This window comes from Mesocricetus auratus, unplaced genomic scaffold, assembly GCF_017639785.1.
Source record: "Mesocricetus auratus isolate SY011 unplaced genomic scaffold, BCM_Maur_2.0 Super-Scaffold_100013, whole genome shotgun sequence".
Taxonomy (NCBI): domain Eukaryota; kingdom Metazoa; phylum Chordata; class Mammalia; order Rodentia; family Cricetidae; genus Mesocricetus; species Mesocricetus auratus.
The window spans coordinates 65,629,465-65,654,969 of NW_024429196.1; the positions used below are offsets into that span (position 1 = coordinate 65,629,465).

The 25,505-nt window shown below is 39.9% G+C and overlaps 1 protein-coding gene across 3 annotated transcripts in view; it reads left to right on the forward strand.

Moving 5' to 3' along the window:
- Positions 1–25,505, forward strand: part of Jarid2 (jumonji and AT-rich interaction domain containing 2) — a 167,316-nt gene that overhangs the window by 65,144 nt on the left and 76,667 nt on the right. For all 3 annotated transcript variants that reach the window (XM_005066341.4, XM_040755905.1, XM_013110611.3), the window contains one exon: positions 14,329–14,464. In XM_005066341.4, coding sequence (XP_005066398.1) covers positions 14,329–14,464 — 136 coding nt within the window. The remainder of the gene's footprint in view (positions 1–14,328; positions 14,465–25,505) is intronic.

The window sequence follows — 25,505 nt, forward strand, 5'->3', positions numbered from 1 at the left end:
TTTCCTTCTCATGAACATCTGACCATCATTTATTCTTTCTAGATCCCACTCTGATGTGAAATGAATTGACACTCGTACATTTAGGTGTATATGATCTATAATGTTCTTTTGTTAGCTGTTCTAAGCATTTAATTTAGTGTTCTTGGTCTCTCACAGCTGTTTCCTTGTGGTCAGGCATCATTCCCTATTAATGCAATTTTGTGCACTCTCTCGTACCCCCAAGGATGAATACTTTGTGTATCCAACTGGCAAGTTATCTTAGGCTGTGTGGTCCATTGATCTTACAGTCGGCAAGAAATGAGACAATCCTGATCTATTTGCCCTGGTATTTCTTTTTTTTTTTTTTTTTTTTTTTTTTGGTTTTTCGAGACAGGGTTTCTCTGTGGCTTTGGAGGCTGTCCTGGAACTCGAGTGGTAGTCCAGGCTGGTCTCGAACTCACAGAGATCCGCCTGCCTCTGCCTCCCGAGTGCTGGGATTAAAGGCGTGCGCCACCAACGCCCGGCGCCCTGGTATTTCTTTATGGCTCTTCAGGCTCACTTTCTCTGATCACATAGTAGATTCTTAGTTCTCTTAAAACTATATTAGCTGCATTTCACAGTATCTCAGTAGATGAAGTCTTTTTTTTTTACCCCTAGAAATACATACTATGTACATACTTTTTTATTATGAAGATTGACTCACCGGAAACTATAAGATCAATAAAATAAAACACAGCAGTTATACTTTAGTGGATCTGGTTTGAGCTACTTAGGCTGTCTAGTGTGAAAATGCTGGATAAAGGGATAATTCCTAAGTGTGCTGGGCAGAACTGCTTGATAGTATGAAATTTCATCACTTTACTAAGAATGGTAATCAGACTGAAACTTAATTGTTTAGATATTAAACTTGCCATTTAATCAGTTTTTGAAAATAGGTAAAGTTTAAACCATGGGAAATGGAGCCTAATTAAGGAGAGCTAACTGGTTTTGGCATGTCTGAAGATACTGATTTTTCTTTTATGGGAATGGATGTTTTGCCTGTGCACCGTATGCATGTAGTGCCTGCAGAGTCCAGAAGAAAGCATCAGGTACCTGGAATTGGGAGTTAAAGTTGTTAGCTTTGGCATTCTTAAAATGAGCTTATCTTTTGGTTTTTTGAGACAGGGTTTCTCTGTAGCTTTGCAGCTTACTGCAAGCAGATAAAGATGGTGACATGTCTGGAATGCTGCTGTCAGTACGCATGAAGCTGAGAATGTGGTAGCAGGGTGGGAGGTCTGAGGAGGTTCACATCTCTTGATGTCCTTTCCTTCCCCTCATGTAAATATGAAGCTTGTCGGGAACAGAAATTGGAGTGTGTGGGTCCAGATGCAGAGAGGTGAAAGGTAACACAGGGATTCATATTAGTTTGTAAATATTAGTGCAAGTGAAATTCTGGGTCTTGGTCGTTATGTTTATGTTAACAGTGTAGATATTTTGTGTGGGCATGTATTTGCATTTCTTCTAGGCTTGCTGATTGTATAGTTAGTATCTGACTATTGGAAGAATAGCCAAGCTGCTTTTCAAGCCAAAGCAGTTTCTCATACTCAGCACAGTGTAGGATGGGTTTCTGTGTCTCACACTCTTGCCAAGTACTCATGTTGTTTTTGTGACGTCTCGTTGTGGTTTGACTTTGTTCTACACTCACTAGTGAATGGTCTTTGAGTACCTACTGTGTAGCTTCTCATATTAATTTAAAAATCTTGTACCCATTAATTCCTAGAAAGCCCTCCTCCATTCTCTTTATTTGGACTTCATTGTGAGGTTTGAAGTTGAGGAATTTAGAGACTGAAATACACAGGTAAAATTCTATTCAAAAGTAGAATACTATTTTATAGAATTAACAGTGTTTTAGAGATTAGTTATCTGCCCAGATTACCCTCTTATCCTCTCCATTTGGAAATGAGTGCATCAAGAAAACCCTTCAAATATTTTTCCATTTCACCATCTCTTCTTGGTTCTATACCAGAGACAGGTATTAGGGTTCAAACTGAAGATCAGAGTAGCAAAGCAGCCAAGCCAGTAGCTCTTACTGCTACCTCAGGTCAACATGGATGATCCTGTCTTCAGAGTGTACTGCTCCCTACCAAGCCTCAAACTGTATTCCTCTGTGTTCCCGTCTCCTTTTCCTTATTTATATTCATTTCTCTGCCCGGCCATATCGTTCCTGCTTCCACCTTCCTAGTGCTGGTTGGTTGTAAAGGCATGTGATCCCAAGTGCTGAGGTAACTGTTGTGTGAGCTGTTTCTCTTTTAGACTGTATCATTTCATGTAGCTCAGTGTGGCTTTGAACTAACAGAGATGTCTGGGTCTGTTTTGGATTAAAGGCATGCACCACCACTGCCTGGCCTCTATTACTAACTAATATGGCTACTGGGATTACAGGTGTGTATCACCACTGCCTGGCTCAGTGACTGGCTAGCTTTGCATTTTGATCTCCAGTGGCCTTATTAAGTCATAAATAATATATCACCACAGTTTTAGTACAGAAACTTCTTACCAGTATTTTCAGACAAGTAGTGTTGTTTTTTGGAGACATGGTTTGGGAATAGGTGGTTTTACAATATATGTAACTGTCAACTACTGTAGACCCATTGCTACTGTAGACTTATTGCTCGAACTCAGTAAAGTTAAAATAATCAGGACGATCCTTGTCAGGTACCATACCCCGGGAGCCAGTTCTTCCCCCATTTAGCAGTGATGGTTTATTGTCCCTTCAGCCACTGTTCCTATATTATATGCATAGACTTTGGAACGTACTTTACCAAGTCAAAGAGGTTTTGTAGTTAATTTAAGGATCATGGAATGGTGAGACTCTGTGTATACTCAGTGTCATCACAAAGGTCCTTCTGGAAGAGCAGGAAAAAGGACACTTGGAAATAGAATCTGGTAGTTAAGTCATATGAGGATAGACAAGGGGGTCTGCAAAGCAGGGTACATAAGCCATTGGAAGCTTCACCCCTACAGCACCTTGACTGTAGCCTAGGGATTTTGGATTTCTGAAGGTGAATGCTTTAAAGACTTCTTTAAACACATGTGATAATTTGAAAACACTGGATCATAGTTAAAAAGTAGCCGTTTGGATGGACACTTTATGATTTTACAAAAGAGCTTTTATAGAGTGTGTGTCCAAACTTGAATTGATAGCTTCTTGAATTAGCTGATGATCCCTTTTGATTTGAGACTCCTCCAGTGGCGCCCCTCCCCCCTCTTTAGGAAGAGCATTAACAACCAACCCTAAGAAACAAATATTGAATATAATGACTGTTCTTTGCCACATTCCTGCTGGAATTCATTCACTAATTGAGCCATAGGACACAGTTCATGTTCATAGGAATGAAGAGTTTACAGTTCATACAAGTTATTTAAACTTCCTTGTGGAATGACCAGACAACACTTGGAAAAGTGGAATTTGAAAAAGGGCAGATAGATGAAGAGAAGTTTACAGCTGAAATAAAGTGTGCATAGGGAAGGAAGTGTCAAAGATAGGAAAGATGGCTTCACAGTCAGCTGGACACAGCAAGAGAAATACTGACACCCATAAAAACGATGAATCTCTACAATGCCATCCTGTCCTTTTACAGTGACTGTTCTGAGTTTCCGGTGTTGTGTGCATATAACTTCTTTAAGGAACTGTCTGTAAATACCCAAAGCTTTAATCATTTCAGATGGCCTATGTCTTGTTTACAGAGGCCACACTAATTAATTCTTAGCATTCAGAAGTCTTTGCAAAGATTTACTTGGTTTTGCTTTGCGTACAAGAGGATGATGTTACAAGCCTTATGTTTGTCAGCCAATAGAGTATTTCTACAATTTGTAAAAATTTTATTGGGCTTAACATTCCAAAGCAACTTAAAGTAAAATTTGATTGTCTTAATCTAAGTTTATTTATTCATGAAGTTCATTCACTTGGTTTTTTGAGACAGGGTTTCTCTGGCTTTGGAGGCTTTCCTGGCACTAACTCTTGTAGACCAGGCTGGTCTCGAACTCACAGAAATCACCTGCCCCAGTGCTGGGATTAAAGGCATGGGCCACCACCACCTGGCGTTCATTCACTTTTTATTTATTAAGTTATTTTATTACCACATGATGGTGGCACACACCTTTAATCCCAGCAATTGGGAGGCAAAGGCAGATTGTTCTCTGAGTTGAGGCCAGCCTGGTCTACAGAGTAATTCCATGATAGCCAGGACTGTTACATAGAGAAACCCTGTCTTGAACCTCCCCCCCCCCAATTATTTAAGTCAAATTAAGTAACATGGGAGACTTTTTGGTTTTTCGAGACAGGGTTTCTCTGTGGCTTTGGAGGCTGTCCTGGAACTTGCTTGGTAGTCCAGGCTGGCCTCGAACTTACGCAGATCCGCCTGCCTCTGCCTCCCGAGTGCTGGGATTAAAGGCGTGCTCAACCAACGCCCGGCTGGGAGACAATATTTTAGTCACTTAAGGTTCATTGATCTTTGGCATGTAGTTCATGTTGCTAATAATGCTACCAAGCCTTTTCTTTTTCTTCTGTTCTTGCATGTTTTGTGTGAGCATGTAAGAATAAAGTTGAGCATGTTTTTCTTCTTGAGGTACCCACACTCTCCCATAGTAACTTTCATGTTGCCATTGTGTAGATGATATATTTCTCTACATCTTCAGAATAACAACAACAATAATTTCCCATAAATAAAGATTGGTTTTGGGGAGAAATTTATTATATTTATATAAATAAAATTTATTACTGTGTACATTTTCTTGTGATAAAAATACAGGAGCAAAAATACATGAGGGAGAAATCAGCTTGTTTTATGATCTGATATTTAAATTTCTTGTACTTGGGTACACACATGCCTTTGATCCTAGCAGAAGGAGATGGATCTGCGATCTATATAGTGAGGTCCAGAACAGCCAGGGCCGTGCAGAGAGACCTTGTTAAAGCATTGTAAGGACAGGACTTAAACTGATTACCTGAGCTTGTGGTTTGAAAAAGAAATCACAGCAAGTGTGAACAAACGAAAAAAGCGAATAATAAATAATAAGGAAAGCTTAAACAAAAGTAGTTAAATAACAGTTGGAGTATTCAATTCTTTCTCATTTATTTAGAGTGTGGATTGCTTGATATGGGTTGCACTTTATTCTTGTAAGGCTAAATATGATTTGTCATTTGACTTCAGTTTTCTCTTTAGTAAGTCATATAGGGCATGTTGTGTTATTGTCATCTTCTGCCAAATTCACAAACACCCCATGTCTGTCCTATTTCACTCAGGCAACTCTCTACCCCCATCCTCTCTTGTTGGTCATAAAAAGTTTTTTTTGGGGTGATGTTCAGTGTTATAGTAATTCCTACACAGTATTTACTCTTGGGGAATAACTGACCTTTGAGGTCAGGACTTTGTTTGAATTATATCAAGCATTTATTTTTTCTTAAAGCAGTTTATCAGCATGCTGTTAATGTAAATGCAAAGAAAACATTTCTTCTAACCAGTTGACTTGCACTGCATTTCTATTGTTCATGGAGTATTTGAGAATGGAGTATTCTGTCAATAATCATTTTAAGGCTGGTACTAAGGCTCAGAAATTAAACACATTGGTGACAAGATTTTGATCTCTGGAGCGATCACACAGTACAAGAAGCAATACCTATAAGTTGCCCTCTGTGTGAACATATACGTAATGAATAAATAAAGACAGAAAATAAATAATTATCAACCCCCCCCCCAAGCATCAGTGAACAGCCAGTCCTGTGTACCCACACTGGTATTCTGACAATCAATTTTCATTCTTTAATGTTGAGAGAACAGAACCTGCTTGTCCCTGACTCATAGACTTACAGAGTGAAGGATGTGTTCTTCATTCAGTTGGAGCTGTGGAGCAGTATGGTTCACTCCTGGAAGGTGGCAGGTACTGGCACTTGAGTGACATTCCCTGGCAGTACTGCCTTCCCCCCTCCCCCATTTAGGAGAATATTGATTTCTCATTTCAGGCAATTATTTTCAAGGAAATAAAATATGCTCTGATCATCTATGACTCGGATTATATATGGCTTGGATTATATAGTAGTTTATCTATATTGCTAAAGTTATGTCTGTTTCTTTGCCGTTTTCCAAAAGCTTCATTGCTACCAATTACACTCAATTTGAATGATTTTCAGAATATAAACTTTAATGGAATAAGACTGATTCTGTTAAGAGTTTGAGTACGGACACAGCAGTAGCGCCTTTAGTGTGTCAATTGAGTTTATTATACTCATGGCACAGGCCACATCTAGATGGTCCTGAGTGTCTTTTTTGTGTTTTGTTTTTATAGATAGGGGCCAGGGGACCTCTTATGTAGATCAGGCAGTCCACTGGCCTCGTAGAGATTCATCTGCCTCTGCCTCCTCTGCCTAGATTATAGGTTTGCACTATTTCCTGCTCAGGGCCTGAATTATCACAGGTGTGCTCCAGTGGCCTGTGTCTGTAACCTCAGTGCTGGTCGAGACAGGTTTTTCTGGTGTTTCATGGAAAACTAGTTTAGCTGAAAAAGGCAAGCTTCAGGTTCAGTAGAACCTTATCTTAAGTGGAAAGTAACCTCCAGGTGAGGACACAGGCAGGAAAAAAGGGGAGATAGACTACATACAGAGAGGGAGGTGTAGGGGTGGGGAGGAAGAGAGGAGAAAGACTGGAAAAAAGGGGAGATAGACTACATACAGAGAGGGAGGTGTAGGGGTGGGGAGGAAGAGAGGAGAAAGACTGGAATAATGAACTAAAGCTCATTTTAGGACTAGTGTAATTTATGGAGAATAACTATTGTAGCATATCTCCTCTAGTGAAGGTCTTCACCTTATGGAATTGTTTGCTAGGAGCCATTGTAGATGAGCCTGGTAAATTGTTTACTCTTGACTCTGCATGACTATGAAAAAGAATGGAGAGTAAGTAGACTTTGTCTTTGTTTCTTGAGAAAGTTCATTGTTGATTTACAGGGTAAAACATGGTCAGTATTTGTGGGACATGAGTAGTCATTGTTTGGAATCTGCTTTGATATGGGACCTCCTCTCTCAGTCTTAGATCTTGACACCTTGTCAAGAAGGAATTTTGTGTTCTCAGGGGAATCAAGTAAAGAAAGAATGGTTAGGTAGATAATGGGATCTAAGAATCATGGATTTCCCGGTGCTTTGAGTCAGACCAGGTGAGGGATTGCTATTCTTCACTGCAGAGGGGTTGCTTTTAGAGACACTGGTGAGAGAGGATAATGAGGACAGGGATTGGTTGGTGGCAGAAACCTTTGTTTCATAAATTGAATGACAGAAAACATTCCCTGATTCCAGAGTAAATGTGAATGGGAAGTCTGTCGTTAGAATGTACTTAGAATCCTGTCAACAGGATTTCTTGGTCTCCCTGGTACTGGCCTCTCATTTATACAACACAAAAGTCAGTATAAAATAAGAAAAAAAGCTACAAGTTTATAATCTGTAGGTAGCCACCATAGTGGTACAAGGAATCTCATAACTAGATGGAAAGAGTTGGGCTCCATGGAAGAAAGTGTTTGGTTTGGTTTTTTCTTATAGGGTCTCTGTGTAGTTAAGGTTGTTCTGAAACTGGCCCTGTAGATTAGGTTAGTCTCAGAGATCACCTGCCTCTTCCTCCCAAGTAAATCCTGGGAATAAAGGGGCACACCAGCACACCTGGCGGAAGAAAATGTTAAAAGGTTCCCAGAAGTCATGTGTGAGGTGTGCAAGGGGGTGCTTTTAAAAGTGCCATGCCTTCATGACAAGTATCTGACCCGCTCAGCAGCAACAGAGCTGACTTGGCATAAAAGCTCAGTTGGTGGCCTAAGATTCATCCTGTCAGTGTTGTTCATAATACAGTTTCAACTGTAGCTTTAAAAAGGCAGTAATGAAAGATGAGTACACATTATTTAATAGGAGTTTGAAAGAAATAAAACTCCTTGTATTCAGGAAATGTGTCTGAAGAAACTATGCTTGGTATATTTTCATTTTAAGATCAAGTTCATTGTATTTCACCTGGCTACTTATTGTATTTCTGGGTATGAATTATTTGACTAACCTTTCCTTGTTTTAGATAAAACATCAATTTTTAAAAGGAGTTTGTGGATTAGCATTGGGTTGATCAGAGAGGACTCTGAGTAAGGAAGTCATCATAGCCCACAGCAGTATCTCTTACCAGTTTTTTTTTTTCTTTTTTAAGTGCCAGGTAAATCCATCTCTTCATCACCCCATTTTTATTGTTTGATGCTCTCTCATTGTTGGGACAATTTCTAGGTATCTGAGATACTAGTTTAAAGGCATCAGTGAAGAGGAGGAAATGGCCATCAAGCCTTCCCAGTTTTGTCAGGCTACCATCTTCAGTGCAAGGCTCTAAGACTCATGGGCAGCCGAGCAGAGAAGTCACAATCACTAATGTCGGTAAATGGCTATCAGTGAGCACCTGGTAGATCTTGCTCAATTCAGACGGTTCCACTGTTCATCATCTTTCCCAGCTCTTCGAGGAGGCTATTTGTACCTGCTGTGCAAGCTGAAGTCTTATGGGTGGCCTCTTTTACTAAGGAGTTGTCATTAGAAAGCAACAGCTGGAAAAGCGCTCATTCCAGGGTTTCTTTTAATTGAGGTATTCCTATTTAGAAAGTAAAGCAATTTGCACCATGGTTATAGAAAAGCTTGGTTTGCATGTTTGTATTCCAATGTTTTCTGTTAGAAAATTTGCTTTTTTGTTTGTATGTATGTATGTATGTATGTATGTATGTATCTATCTATCTATCTATCTATCTATCTATCTATCTATCTATCTTTCTTTCTTTCTATCTTTCTTTCTATCTTAATTTCTATCTATCTATCTATCTATCTATCTATCTATCTATCTATCTATCTATCTATCTATCTATCGCCACTGTGGGGAGACCAACACACACACACACACACACACACACACACACACACACACACACACACACACACACACACACACACAGATTTGATGATGCTTGCTGAATCTGTTCTTTTCTGTTGTCTTGTGTTACAGTAAGCTCCTTCCATGGTGCTGCTGTGCTGCAGGGTCATGCTTCTGTTATCCCATAGAAATAAGATTCTGGCTGTATATTTCATCTTGTCTGTCAAATTTTAAAGGCATGATGTGTGTCCAAAAAGAATGTATGAGAGAGACCAAACGTGATGAACAGGATTTGTGATATTTTAGTACCACTCTCCATTTGTGCTTTGTGATCATCGTAGCTACAGTAGATGTGCATTTGAATGCTTCATCTTACATTTGCTGCTCACAATTTGCTTAGCCTGTATTATAGATTGGGTTCAGGGTCTGTGTTTGAGTGCGGCACTATTCTGTTAGGTCCATGTGGTTGGATTTGTAAGGAGTTGGAAGTGAATTTTCTTTTTTAAAATCGTTTTATTTTATGTGCACTGGTGTTTTGCCTGCAAATATGTTTTTGTGAATGTGTCAGATCTTGGAGTTAAAGGCGGTTGTTAGCTGCCATGTTGGTGCTGGGAATTGATCCCCGGGTTCTCTGGAAATGGAGTCAGTGCTCTTAATGTGTGAACCATTCCTCCAACCCCATAGAAGTGTATTTTCAACTCTTCTCCTCCATGATGTGAGCTTTGGAGACTTGTTTGCTCTGTCTGTTCAAAGGCACATAATATGTGGTTATTAACTCTCTTTGTGTCCATTTGTCTGTTCATTCCTCTGGACACGTGTGGAGTTCAGCGGACAGTTTTGTGGAGCTAGTTTCCTCCTTTAACCTTTTTGTAGTTTCTGCCAAGAGCCGTCTGGCTTCTGAGCTGTCTTCCCTGGCTTGATGAGCAGCTGGGGATTTTGTGCTCTATTTTTTGTAGAAAGTATTATGACTGTATGACAGATTTACTTTCTGATCAATTGTCCCCCACTTCTTTAAAAATAGTACTTTAGAATTGTTGTCAAATAAGTAGATAAATAAAAGAAAACCCTTTCACTCTCCAATTTGCACCATACTAGAAGTGGAAAGGTTGCTTGTGTTTGTGGGATTTCTTTTTGTTACTGTACTTTCTATCTGTAAGGGAGAGAGAGATGTGATACCTATCATGAAGAGGACATCATTGTGAACATCAAAAAAAAATACTGGATTTAAAAACCGATTTGGGAATGGTTTTCAGGTTCATGCAATAAAGGTTTTGGGGCTAGAGTGTAACATGCGACTCTTGGAAGATATAGAAGAGCAGAAACAACAGTAAGAGCAAGGAGATGAGCGATGTATGTAATATTTGTCAGGAAGTACCATGGTAGGCATATTAAATTATATTCATATATACTTTGAGATGAAAGATTTTTGTCTTACTTGGGTCTAGGTTTTTAAATGGTAGATGGGAGTAGAGTGGTGGAGGCATTGTGTAAAACGGTTGTTGAGAATGAGAGCTTACTCAAGCTTTTTGTCATTGCTGAAGGTATTTGTGGTTTAAATAATTAATATGCCACAATTTCAGGCACCTTACACTAGATATTGTCTCAGATTGAGTGGACCGGCAATGGAAAAATAGGGTGGACAGAGGTTTATGTCCTGATTCCATACATCATTCTACATAGCATTTACAGAATGAGTGGCTGGCTGAGTAGGACTTCCTTACCCTACACAGACAGCTGTGTGGGTACTGCAGGCTTGCCCACCTTTGATCTGTGTACCCTGCATTGCTAGGGAGCAGCGGGCACCACAACTCTGCAGTATGAAAGGAAGTTTGTATTATCACCTAACCAGCACAATCAGTTTATTACAGTGACAAGTCTTGACCAGCCATGTCGATTAGAAAACAACAGGTGTGCATGTTTGTGAATTTTATTGTTCAGTGTTTGAAACTTTATAATCCATGTCATTCATAAGTTGCTTCTCCTATGTTTAGAGTATTTATTGCTCTAATAAAGCTGCTCATGTCAGTAACTCAATCTTGAATGGGGTTTATTTAAAATACAAATGAGTTGGAGGGGTATAATTCTCTCATCTAGAGCCTGAGTCAGGACGAGGGCTCTAGCCCTCACAGAATGCAGCAAATCTTCATTGGAGTCTCATTCAACCGAGCTATTTTGGGACTTTATTATTTATAAACTGTTGATGGATGAAATAGTCATTGTTTGTTCTGAAAATACAGATGAAAAGAATGAGAATGTGATGGTAGTGAAGAGATTTCTGCATGGCAGCTTTAATACATATAGGTCCTGGCTGCTTAAGAGGTGGATTTTAGCGCAATAAACCCATCACCTGCCTGTAGTTAGCACTGTCATTTGGTTGCAGGTAATTTGCTAGGGGAGCTTGCATATGCAAACTCAGGAGTATTGCTGGAAAAAATTAATTCAGCCACATTTTGCTCTTCATATAGTGTGATTCCATATCATCTGCCACATTGATTAATTATTTGAATGGGGCTTTTGTGCTTCTTTCTGGTTCTAATCATGGTTTTGAAGCCACACCCTAAAGTGTGGCCACCACCCCAAGTTCCACTGGTAGAACAAGATGCCACCACATTACCCCTTTTTGTCTGAATGAGAGGGTTTTAAACCCAACTTAAAAACTATGTACAATGATAACAAGTATTAAGTAGAGTTTAGGAGAAAAAAAGGTAAAAACATACACAAATTTAGACCTACAACCATCAAGTGCAACATTAAGCAAGAAACACATACTAAAGGTCCAGTCCAAGGGTAATGACAAAGATTACTACAATAGCTGTCTGAAGTCTTGTACCTAATATGCTTAGACTAAGATAAGAGAAGATACTAGCTATGACTGTTTAGTCCTCATCCTCATCAAAGACCTGGGAAGGAAAATATCAATCCTAGGGCATGCAGGAAGTGAAACGGGCAACTTCCCAAAGGTGCAAGAGATAACAGGAATAATAGGCTACCTGGACCCAAGGTCTACCAACACTTAGCTAAGGCCTATAGTATCTGACAGACCATATCACAAACAGGAAAAATTGAAAGACTGTTCTAGGCAGGGTTTAGTGGTCTCTTTTTGTTTACTTCCCACTTACCAAGTTAGGACAGTGGTTGAGGCAAGGGCAGTTTTGCCCAAAAGGCCAGTTTTGCCAAGAGGAAAATGAAATTCAAATGGAGTGTCACCAGTGCCCATCATACTCTCAGGAATAGCTCAGTCCTGTCGGAAGCAATTGTGTGTTAAATCAACAGAGTTCTAAATTATTAATGCCATATTCTGTAGGTGAAATATCTATGCTGAGCACATTTCTGAGCATTTAGAGAACCTAACTAACATAACAATGTATAAGAAGCATGCATAACTATAACCTGCAATTCTCAAAAACATATGTTGTTTACTGACTGAACCTTCCCACATAAATTAAACAGTCTTTAAAAAGATGTACAGCATGAGAACAATGACCTCGAAATTGTAACTATATGTATTTATATTTATATATGTAAATATCTTGACCAGAGGTAGAACTGTATAGTATAAAAAGATAAAACTGTCCTAAATTGTATCAATATACAAAATATCTTAAACATATGTAGAAACTTACATTCAATATGATAAAAGTGACTTTGTGTAAAGACATTGTGAACCTATACAGTATGACAAATATAATTTCAAGTTTGAAACAGTATACAAATTATCCAAGACAGGAATACATAATTAATTTTACATAAGTACCAATATATGTAAGTTGTCTATAGCTAGTAGTTGCCAATACAGGAAACTATAGCAATATAATTTGTCTATAGCTTATCGTTACTAAAATAGTTCAGAAGAAACTACTAATCTACCTATCACATCCCATCCATTTCCAAAAGAGATTCCTGAGTCTGAACTTCATATTCTACCCCCCAACCCTACACAACTTAAAACCAACCCTAAACAGGTGACAACTATCCATCACCTAGGGAAAAACACCATCTAAGCTAACCGTAGGGAATCAATTCCAGCTGTCATGGGGCGAAAGTGTCTTTCTGGGATCCTGTTTAAAAACAAAACAAAACAAAACAAAAAACCCAAAGCAACACAGCTAGACAGAGCTCCACAGGAAGACTGTTTATTGGGGTGGGAGGATGGGTGTATTGAGGGGAAACAGGTGTCATGTTCCTAACAAGTAGTAAGTGATCCAGTAACAGAGTGTAAAGAAAGAGGCAATGCATTCCTTCTTCACAATTCAAGCTAATCTTCCAATGAAGGAATGCAAACCTCCTTACTTCCTCATTCACATAATTCTCTATTAATATTGAAGCTGCATGTTCCTACCAAAAATCAGAAAAGAGTTGTTATCTTTCAAGACAGATGTACAGTAAGTTACACCACATACAAACTATAAGTGTGTACATTATGTATGTGGTTCTCTTTTAAGTGGGTTAGATTTTAAATGATAAATAACGAAGAGGGCCTGAGAGGAGGGGGCTACTTGGAGGTGGCTAGACACCGCCTTAGGATTAATGATGAAAACAGAATAGGAAATTAGTGGTACCATGTGGATGCTTATTCAGGAAGCTGGTATTTAGCTTTCAGCAAAGATTCTGCTAGCTAAGAATATTCAGAGATTGGTCCTGTGGACCTCTGCACTGTGCTACCAATCACACACCATTTTGTAGCAGGTTATCTCAAGCTTGAGTAAAGAAAATAACGTCTAGGTTAAAAGCATCCTTGTTCCTGCTAGGGCAGAAGCTCAGCAGAAGTACAATGTCTCAGAACTATATCATCCAAGGAATAAAGATTTTTTTTATTCTCATCATAAACAAACCATGTAAAATTTTCATGGGTCTCAAAGAGAAGACTTGTGCAGCTCTTAAATTTCTAAATTCTGCATAAACAGAAACTACTTCTTAGAAAGAAATCCAACAAGATAGAGTCTAAGCCCTATATAAAGCTGCACTCTTGTTAAACTTGAAGGATTCCCTACAGCAGTGGTTCTCAACCTTCCTAATGCTGTGACCCTTTAATACAATTCCTCAGGTGGTGATATCCCTCAGACATTCTCTATAACTGTAATTTTGCAACACCTGTTGGAAGGGTTCGTTGATGCCCCCTCAAAATATATATAGGTTGATAACCATTGTCCTATAGTAAAGGAAAAGCCCTAGATAATTACAGATTAGCTAGCTGAAATGATACACCTTCTTCTTACAAACTTTGGCCAGAGCTTCAGATAAGAACTGCAGATATGCCTTACCTGCTACTCAGAGACCAGCTACAAATATTACAGCTAGTCCTCTTAAGACCTCAAACTCAATGGAGTTACCCCTCACTCTGTTTCCCAAGCAGTAAAGAGGCGTGTCCGTCATACCCATTGGAATACTACTTTTATGGTGAAATTTTGGTGTTTGATTTCTGTTAACTCTCCTTCCATGTCCACAGGATGACAGTGATGGGATCCCATGGTCAGAAGAGAGAGTTGTCCGGAAAGTCCTTTATTTGTCTCTGAAGGAATTCAAGAATGCACAGAAAAGGCAGCATGGGGAGGGCATTGCTGGGAGCCTGAAAACAGTGAATGGTGAGTTCACATTAGGAACTGAATGTGGTCTTTTTGTATTGCCTTGTTCTGAATTGGGTGGCTACCTACACCTTGAGCTTGCTGGATAAGCAGTTTTGACTGTATGAATACATATTGTGGACCTCATTTAATTTATAGATTTATTTTTGTCTTCCCTTAGGGATTGCAAAGAGGAATTGGGAAGGTGCTTTAGTCTGTTTTGGAGGTCATGGACTGAATATGAAGCCTATATTGGGCTTCCCCTCCCCTCCCCCAATGTTTTTCTATGTAGTGTATGCACGAAACCCGTTAATGATCTTGTTGAAATGTGGAGCCTTTGTCCTATGTATAAGAAATATCCTAAAAACCTATTACTCCGTGTGCTGTGCTACCAGTCATGTGAGCACCCTGCTGGTGTGCTTGTTGGCCAGGCCTGGCTGGTTGCCACAAGGTATAAGTGTACAATGATTAGAATCCCTAATCTCAAAATGAACTTCTTCCTGTGTTTATCAAAACAGGTCTAAAAAAAGGAGATAACAGGTCCTTTGTTTATTCTTTTCTCTTTCTGTTATTCAGTAGGATTTTTAAAAAATAAATAATGCTATGGTCTGTTCTAACTGGTTTATTCACACACACATCTGTATATATATGCATATATCAAACGCACATTCGTACACACGTATGTATGTATGTATGTATGTATGTATGTATGTATGTATGTATGTATGTTTTTGAGATAGGGTTTCTCTTTAGGTCTGGCTGTCCTGGAACTCCCTCTGTAGACCAGGTTGGCTTCAAACTCACAGAGATCTGCCTGCCCCTGCCTCCTGAGTGCAGTGGCTAAAAGTGAACACCACCACTGCCTGTATATGTTAATTTCTTACAGATTACAGAATTTTTTATGGTCCACTCTGTATGAGACCTAGAGCAAAGAAAGACTTTAGACACACGGGAGTCAGCACATACAGTGTACCAGGTCCCAAGTTCCTAGTCATGGCAGGGCCTTTCAAGACCGCCTCTGTGAACTCCAGTTTGTACCCAACTTGTTTAACTTCCTGAAGATGGCATTCTAACCCCTGTTGGGGTAACTTGAAGAAACAAACCCTACGTGGTGGTTTGTCTTACATAGGAGTAATGCCAAAATAACTATACCATTTTTAAAGTTTTACTTTTTATTTTGTGTATGTCACTGTTTTGCCTACATGTATTATTATGTATGAATATGTGCGTTGTTAGTGCCTGAGGAGGCCAGAGAGGGCATCAGTTATCCTGGAGCTGGAGTTAGACATGATTTGTTTGCCATGTGGTTTCCAGGAATTGAATCCTTGTTCTCTAGAAGAGCAGCAATAGTACTCTAGCAACTCTTTACCTTGGAGCCATCTGTTCAGCCATGACTATGCCTGTTTTGTTCTCTATAGTGTCCTGTTTGAGTGGTTCATTTTGGAACAATTTTCCATTCCTTGCTTGCAATGCAGTATACCCTAAGACCTATGAACATTTGGCAAGGTGCTTTATTATTACAGTGTTAACAGTATTTTGGGGATGGAGAGATGGCTCAGAGGTTAAGAGTACTGGCTACTCTTCCAGAGGTCTTGAGTTAAATTCCCAACCAAATGGTGGGTCACAACCATTTATAATTCAATCTTGTGCCTTCTTCTGGTATGTAGGCAGAACACCATATACGTAATGAATAAATCTTTGAAAGAAAGAAAGAAAGAAACAAAACAGTATTTTGCCCGTTTGAATCCGTGATTGTTCAGGCATGGAGGAAGAATAGCTTTGATTCCAGAACAAGCATAGAGGAGTAGTAGCTACTGAGTAAGGTTGTTTAACATTGGTGAATAGAAATGTTATTTTATTCAGGAGTACCAGGCAGTGGCATAGCACCATTCTTAAATTTGTACACTGTCAGAAATTCAGTATAGTTTTTCCTAGCTGGGAAATATTAGATGCTTTGAAAAGTTAGTAGGGTTTCCAAGACTCAGTAATAATATTATTAAGTGAACAAAAGCTAAAGATAGTCCTTGTAGGTGCTGCTAGCCATCTGGCTAGATTTTAGCTTTGGCTTTTACACTGACCCCCAAACTTGCAATCCCGACAAATGCTGGGATTACAAATAGGTGCCACCATAGTAGGTATATCTGTCCATCTAGTCTATTCTCTCTGCCTGTCTGTGTTTCTATTATCTAGTAGTGTGTTGTGGGTTGTGGTGTGGAGTCAGAGGACAACCTTTGGGAATCATTCAGTTGTCATCTTCTTCTGCCTTGTTGACGCGGTTGGGGGGGGGTCTTTCCTGTTTGAGTTGCTGCTGGGCTGTACACATACTTCAGGCTATATCTTCTGCTGCCTATCTTGATTATAGGATTGATGGAATTGTTTATGCCTTCTACCCATAGTGTGCTCTGAGGATCAAACTCTGGTTCACGCCTGTGCAGCTAGTATTCTTACCTATAGAGCCTTATTACAATGCCCTCAGTTTTTGCTGTGAATAAGCCCTTTCTGTTTCTTGTTGATTGATGTTTATTCAGGCTGGTTACAAGACCTTGTCACCCTGAAGACCAGGGTTTATTGGGGCTTTTGAGGATTTATTTATTTATTTATTTTTTGAAGCTGTCCTGGAACTCGCTCTGTAGACCAGGCTGGCCTCTCGAACTCACAGAGATCTGTCTGTCTCTGCCTCTCAAGTGCTGGGATTAACGGCGTGCACCACCAACACCCGTCTTTCTTCAAAAGAATCTTCAAGGTAGCAAAATTTGACAGCTTAATAGGAAGAGCCAGAAAGCAGAATTTCCTTTCACAATGGTAATAACCCTTTTTTGAGGGTGCACTTTTCACACTTAACAGGAATACTCTCTGTTATAGTGTCCACCCCACAACAAGAAACCCACAAAATAAACAATCAACACAGGGAGGATAAGACATTGGAGTTTGGTGTTGAGAACATAGTAACTTCTCGTGGCATATTGATGTGTTCTCTGTGAATCCCTTACATCTGCATAATGCTTGTTTTAGTTATCTGACAGCAGCAATTGAAGTTAGTTAGTTAGTCCATTATGATAGGAGGAATGGCAGCAAGAGCGGCAGCTGGTCACATTGCATCCACAGTGGGGAAGTCAATAATGTACAGGAATTGTAGCCAGACTGTGAAACCTCAGTGTTCCTTCTCCAGGGAAGTCCCATCCCCTTCCTTCCACAACCTTCCAAAAAAAGCACCATCATCAGCTTAGGATCTACTTTCAGAAAGCTTGTGGGGTCCATAGCACTTATCCTAGTAGACTGTTGCTCATAGCCTACCCATAGAAAGACATTGGGGTGTGTGTGTGTGTGTGTGTGTGTGTGTGTGTGTGTGTGTGTGTGTGTGTGTGTGTGTGTGTGTAGTCATGGAATAGGTTTTTGGGGGCGTGGTGATGAAGCTTTGAATCTGTTGATTTAAGTGGTGGTAGGCAGTAGACTTGAGCTTGGTTTCCGACTCTCATGTTGGTTTAACTCCAGCTGCAGAGGATCTAACGCACACACACACGCATACACACACCCACGCGCGCACACACACACACACACACACACACACACACACACACACACACACACACACACCCCACATACAATTTTGTCTTAACTTGGGTGGTGGTGGTTCGTGCCTTTAATCCCAGTACTAGGGAGGGAGAGGCAGCTGGATCTCTCTGAGTTTGAGAGCAGCCTGGTCTACATAGTGAGTACCAGGTCTTCGAGGGATGTTACACAGAGAAAGCCTGTCCAAACAAACAAGATGAAATGCTTCTACACTCAGTTTTTATTATTATGGGGATGTATATGGTGGCAATAAGGCTATTTTAAAGAGTGCTCATTAAAGAGGGGCAAGTACATGTGTCCAGAGGTAAGGTTGTGTTTGTCCATACTTAGTTAAAATTGAAAACATTTTCCCCCTTCCCTAGTTTCCAGATCCTCCCCACCCCAACTTCATTCTTTTAGCCTCCTTCTCTCTTTTTAACCACCTACTCCCCAAGTTAAAATAAGCAAAAGACTAATAACAAAAAGGCATGTAACGTATTCCCTATTGCATTGACCTTCATCTTTAAAAACCCATTGAGATAGGTTTTTTCCCCCTCTTTGGTTTTGTTTTGTTTTGTTTTGCCAAAGTCTTTCTGGATAAAGGGGCCTATCCTGAAATGTGGTTGGTATAACCAGTGGTATCCTATTAGAGGAAAGCATTCCACTCATACTCTACCCCATTCCACATCAGTTGTAGTTAGATTCTTAGTTGAAGGGTAGATACTATGTCCACTTCCCCCTTCCAGTGCTGGAACCTTGTCTGGCTTGAAAACTTGTGCATTTCTTACTGGTGTTACCACAGTCTCAGTGAGTTCTTTATGTGCATCTTGTTGTGTCTGGAGGGCACTCTTTCTTTAGAGTCATCTGTCACCTCTGTCTATGTTTGGAGGTCTTTTGTCATTACACGCTTTAAAAAGTTCTGATACCGGGCTAGAGAGATGGCTCACAGCCAAAATGTTCTGATACCTCATCTTTAAGCTGAGTAAAGTTGTCTTAAATTTACATGTGGTAGAGGTTTTGTTGAGTCCCGAATCCATTCATTTCACTGTAGTAGAATTGGAATTATAGTCTAAGTAACTTCTGATTTCAGACGACAATTTGCCATACAGAACACACGAAGCAATACCAAATCTTTGAAATTGTTATGTTGAACACAGCATTATTCTTTCTTCCTGTCATTTAAAAAAAATGTTTCCAGACTGTTGTTTTCTCTATAGGATCTTCTTAGAAAACTTCAATTAAAAAAACCTTAAACAGTGCTATTTTCACATTTACAGTGTGATGTGGTTGACATAATTTTTCTCTAAATTGACACGACTCCTGCTATATCAGTGGCATGCTGGCACAGTGAGGAAGCAGCCCTTTGCTCTCACCATTTGTGTGAAGGAATTGGGTGAATGTCTGTAAATACAGACGACTGCATAGCTAGTCCTTCTCATCCACAGGTTCTGTAATATTGGAGACCTCATTTTTATGTTACAAAATTATGTTCACCATCCATCTTGGTTTTGTGCTCCTAAGTGGCAAGGACTGAAAGCTTTTGCCTTGTTACAGGAAGGAAGTACATGAGAGCTTGAACAGTGCTGTAGATTGACTGCATGACTTAACATCGACATTACAGGTCTTTGCTGGGTGGAGGGGTGAGGCAGTGTTAAGATCTGCAGATTGTGAGCCTTCTATTCTTCCTGCTGTTGATAATGCCACTTTCCCTGGATGTAATGAAATGACAAAGGTTTTCTAAAGACCTTGCAGAGGCTGGGACCTTGGCCATTCTTGAAGGCCCTTGGCCTGCTGGGGCTAAAATTAGGGACATTTAAATAATAACATGCTACACAAATAACGAGTACACATAATTACACAGTAAGAGAGGGGAGCTATTAGCTGTATTTGAATTTCATTTGCTGCCTATAAATGTCATCTCAGATCAGCAAGCCCTCTGGCCAGCAAAACAATTTTGAGTAGATTTAATTGAAGTTGGATCCCATTCTTTAGACTCTTGCAGTGGATAGGAATTGTAATAACTAAACTATTCTTCACATTTCACAGTTAGGTTTGGGAGACTTTAGCTGTGGTTTGTGAATTCAGTCATCAGAGCAAACTTTTGTGGACGGCAAAGCTGTACCCTAAGAATGGAGTAGCAGCTTGCTTTCTGGATTAGGCTCCTATTTAATTTAATTTAATTAATTTACCACTTAGATAAATAGAAACAATTTATGAATGTTCTATATAGATAAGATTCCAACAATAAGAATTCATAAAACAGCTAATTATTTTCAAAGTAATTTCTTTTTTGCAAATTAAAAACCATTGAGCTTATATGTTATTAAATATCTTGATTATATTTTCAAGTTTTAGTGTTTACTCCCTACCTCTTCTACCCCTCCTGCTGCCCACTCCTTTGTACCCATGAGCCCTCCTAGTCTCTTTTTCTCTTACATATCCCATGTGTCATGTTGTTCATCCTTTATTGCCTGTTTTTACCCTCTCTTGCTATCCTTTCTAGTTTAAAAAACTTCACCCAGCTTTGAAGGATATATGTTAAATTGTTAATTAGGAAAAATACCCCCGGAACGGAGCAGTAAGTATTTACTAATGTGATTATGTTTCTGTGCTTTGGCGTGTTGTAATTGATAGAAGGCTTGTTACCCTCTCATAGAAAAAATGCAGTCGGTCACTTGGAGATGTATGTGTATGTCTATGTAGCTTTCAGGTTAGTCTGACTTTCCATATGAAACCCTGTTTGGAGAAAATTAAAAAAATGAAAACAAAAACTCATAAACCAAAATAAAGTTCTGGGATACTTTCTTGTGTACTGAAATGTATAAGAAACATATGTGAAAGAAAATATGAATATAACAAAAGACATTGTTTGTTAAAAATAATCTTTATTTGCATACAAAGCTGCATATTTTAAAGAGATACTCCATCACTTCCTCTCTCTACCTGTCTGTCACAGGGTACCTTTCAGCTCATATGTAGTCAAGGATGGCCCTGATGAGATCCTGTTTTCTACCTCCCAAGTGCTAGGATTACAGGCACTCTCCACTATGCCTGGATTTATGAGGAGCCAGGAATCAAATCCAGGTTTTTATGTATTCTAGACAAGCATTCTGCCAACTGCACCACATTCTAGCCTTAATAACATTCTCTTAATGGTATGATTCATGTTTTAACGTGAGAAAAAAGTACACTAAAAATAAGAGAAGTCAAAGAAAAGAGTGTAGAAGTAGTATAAGATAATTAGGTCAGAAATCAACATGGGGCCTGTGGGTCTGGCATGACTAGGCTAGCAGGGAGGCAGCTTATGTGAACAACCAGGAAAGGCTGCAATGAAGACCTTGCAGAGGGTCCTTGAGAGAATGGGTTAGGGTTCCTAATCAAAGAATCAAAATTGGATAAAAACGATGATAATAGTGACAGAGGTTGGGAGTAGAAAATGAACTCTGCCAGATAGTTGGAATTACATCAAAGTAGCTACAATGGCAGATTTGCATGCTGGGTCACATTTGTACTGTGGTACTTGGATATTGGAAATTGATGATTGCTAGAGGAGCAGGGAAGGGGTCTTTCAGAGGTATGTAGGCCAGACTGTTTTCTAAACAGAAATTTTGAGCCTTGATGAAGAGCTTAATTGGAAGGCATGGCTATGTTGAAGCCTATAACTAGAAAACCAATTTAAATGACAGTTGAGATACTCCCCAAATGTGCTGACTACTCACATTCACGAACATTCCATGGAACATTAAGAGTGGAAGGGCCTATGGAGGTTACTGTGTTTCTTTGGGGTCACATCTTGTTTCCACCTGTTTTCTCCCAGCACTCTCAGCCCTCCTTGTGTGTCACTTTTTTGTGAGGCGATTCCTTCTTGCTAAAGTTCACACTAAGTTTCATAGAAAAATCTCTGGAGCAGCAAGTGCCATGGGACCAAAGGTCCTTGCATGTGTCTTTTGCTGCTGTTTATGTAGGCACCTGGCAGTGTTGGGATGAGAACCACAGAATTGGATTGTTGACATCTAAGGGAGCCTCTGTGTTCATGTTCCCACGTGTGTGGAGGCTAGAGGCCATAGTCAGTTATTGTTTATCTTAGATGGTCTGGCTAGAAAGCCACAGAGATCTGCTTGCTGTCCCTGCCTCCTCATCGTTTGGATTTTAGGAATGTGTGCTGTTGCCCCCTCCAACTCAGTTCTCTCAGATTAAGTGGAGAGACACAGATTCTCAGTCAGGAGAGGTGGTGTAGAAGGATGGATGACTGAGTGCGCCCAGGTGCACATAGTGTGTTGAGAAAGACTTATGTGGTGGGAACTGGTGACTGGGGTGATCCTAAAAGGAAAATGCTGTCGTTTTGAGATTATATGAAGAGAAATTTGGGGCCCTTTGTGGTGAGGAAATCATACAGTGATTCAGTTTAGTGGTAGCCATTTTACTAGCACTTCCATCCCTTTTCTCTTTTCAACCTGAATATAAAGGGCAAAGGCCCCTTTGGGTCACTAGATAGTTCTTTATTTAGGTAAATAGGTCATGAATAAGATCTGCTTGGTCAGGGTTTATTCTGGTAAAATGATACTGTCACTGTAGGAAGGCCATGTGTAGTTTTTAAAGCCCAGTACATTTCATGCTTTGAACCTTGATGATGTATGTAATGATGATGCTTTCAATACTGTCAGGTTTAGCATTTGGATTTATGTAGTGTTGCTATGTCTGTGAACCCCATCTTCCTCATCCTGTTATTTCTTGAGCCACATTAAATGTTGTACCTTTAAAGGTAGCAGAATGATTGCTAGATACACTTTGGGGAAATCACCCAGAAATCCATAAATCCCATAATTTTCAATTCCATTCCTTAATCTCTTCACCTATTCTCCTGATGTTCTTTGTAGATTTTGGATCCTTTAGTAGCCTTAAGAATTAACTTCATGTAAAGTTATATATACATATATACATATTGTCTTATTCAAGGAAGCTGGGAGGATGATGGAAACATAAGCTGTTTTGTAGTTTACATCTTCTATCTGGAGAGTAGATAAGACCGTTTGTAGTATTGTATCATTCCATGCTTTGGGTCTCACTGGTGATTTCTCTCTTGAAAGAGATCTGAGGTTCTGTACTTAAGACCTATTCATTTATTCTGTTGTTTCTTAAATGATTGGGGAGTATTTTTAAGGGGACTCATACCTATTAATTAATTAGTCTTTTGAAAAGCTGCATCTTATTTGGGCTGTTCCATAATCCCAGCCATTGGCAGGCTCAAGTAGGAGGATCTTGAGTTTTGCCAACCTGTGGGTAGGGAAGGCGGGTGGACTACTTATCCTAGTACATGTAAGAAGATCCTCCATTCAGTTTCCTGCACTATGGTCTTCCTGTTCCCAAAGTCTTCCTCCCATAGATTGCATCTTGATATCTTCTTCAGTGCTGCACAAGTCTCTGCAGTTCCAGCTCTCTCCAGAAGACAGGCTATTGCAAGCAGACTCTCTATACATGGCTAGGGCACGTGCTACATTGAGGGGCACAATGCTATGTCATGGCCTCAGATGAGGGGGTTTTACTGACATTGCATGTGACCCTGGCTCCTACCTGGTACCTTTATCCAGTATTCATGTGTCCCGTGTTATTTGAAAAGGCTGTCCAGCTCTTGGAAAGCTTTCCACAGTTTTAAAGGTGAGCTGCTGGCACTTTCTGAACCTCCCTTTGTGGAGAATATTGAAAAACTTTTCTGTGCCTGAATTTTCCTCATAAACAGATACTAAGAGCAACAAAACTCTTTCACTAGTTAAGATTCAATTCTATGTGGACAATATACCATTACCCACAGGGTTTGGTTATTATCTGATGGCATCTGCTTTCCGTGGTTCTGAGGGCTCTAGACTCCTGCCAATGAAAACAGAAGCTATGTACAGTGTATTCCTTTGTATGTATTTTATTTTACTTTGTGTTGGAGTGGGTTATGTACACACTGGTGAACATGTGGAAGTTAGACAGCTTGTTGGGTAACTGGAATTGAATTTAGGTCCTTGGGAATGGTGGCAAGTACCCTCACACAGGGCTATCTTCCTACTCTTAAATTCCCTTTAACAAAATTACTGTATGTTCATTGGTGTTCTGTCTGAATTTATATTTGTGTGAGGTTCCAGAAGACCTGAAACTGGAGTTAGAGACAGTTGTGAGATGGCATGTGGGTCCTGGGAACAGCCTTGGTCTTAACTCTTGAGCTGTCTCTCCAGTTTCCTAGAGTGTCTCTGCCTTTTGAAAAGACTGGTTTACTTTTTCATTTCTGTGTTCTGCTCCCCCAAGTGTTGTGATAGGAGCAGGAGTGTGCTGTTGATTTCGTGTTTGTTCTGAGGCATCTTGTGTGTTGGTACCATGGTGCCTTAGATTTCTGTTCTCTTCAGCTTGTCTGGTGGAAGAACCTTGCAGCATGTCCCTGTGGAGGTTGGACTAATGGGAGAGGCTACTGTCACCTGTTTTCTTGCTGTTTCTCATCCTAACCCTTGCTACATTCCCAGACAAAGTGGAGATGCCTTTTCCATCTGTTTGTTATACACTGCAGCTCACAAATGTTCTGCAGGCCTTCTCAGGGTTTCCTTTTATGGAAAACTTCCAAGGGAACAGGTTAAGGTTGCCATCAAGTGGCTGTGGTTGGTAGTGGAGAGCAGCATGCTAATAATTCTAGTTTCTTAGCCTCCGTGCAAATCAGTGAAGCTTTAGGAGTGTTGTTTGAGGAGTAGTCTGCTCTTATCTTGGGCTGCTTTTTTGAAGACGCCATCTTTTAATCCCATCAATATGTCAAAGACAGGTACAGATGAAGCTGATTGTGTCCAGGGGCCTGGAATTATGAGTACAGACCATTTGAAGCAGAGTCCAGGGGATGGCTGAGCATTCACCCTCTACCAGCCCATACCAGGTTCATATTTTCAGTCCTCAAGATCATTCCAGCACAGAGTCAAAGAACACATAAGGCACAAAGCCCTGTTTGTTTGGCTCCTGTTAATTGTTTTTCTACTTAATGAAGTAAGGCAGTAATTTTTCTCTCAAAAGTGGCATTCTCAGGATTAATGAAGATTCATTAATTGATACCTGGCAGAAAGTGAACATTTAGAGGGTGATCATGATTGATGTAGGTGCACCATGAAGCAGACCACTTGGAAATTATATTAGACAGTTCAGGATGTCAGCCTCTTGAAATCAGGATCTATTCTAAAATCAAGAGCTTTGACCTTTGGTAGGTGCTCTCACCACGGTACACAGTTGCTAACCCCTAAGACCAGCAAGCTGTCTGTGGTGGTAGTGGTTGAATATGGACTAACTTTGAACTTGCCTTTACTGTATGAGAAAGGTGCCTCCTCATTTGGAGGGAGAAAAGGAACTATGGGGAAGGAAAACCTTAGGACCTATTTTGAACATCCATTTACAACTTAAAAGAGGGTATACTTTGTAGCCTTGATATTACAATCTGTCAAGTCACATTAAACCAGAATTCCCGGATTCTAGCCATCTTAAGCAATATCGAACACATCCA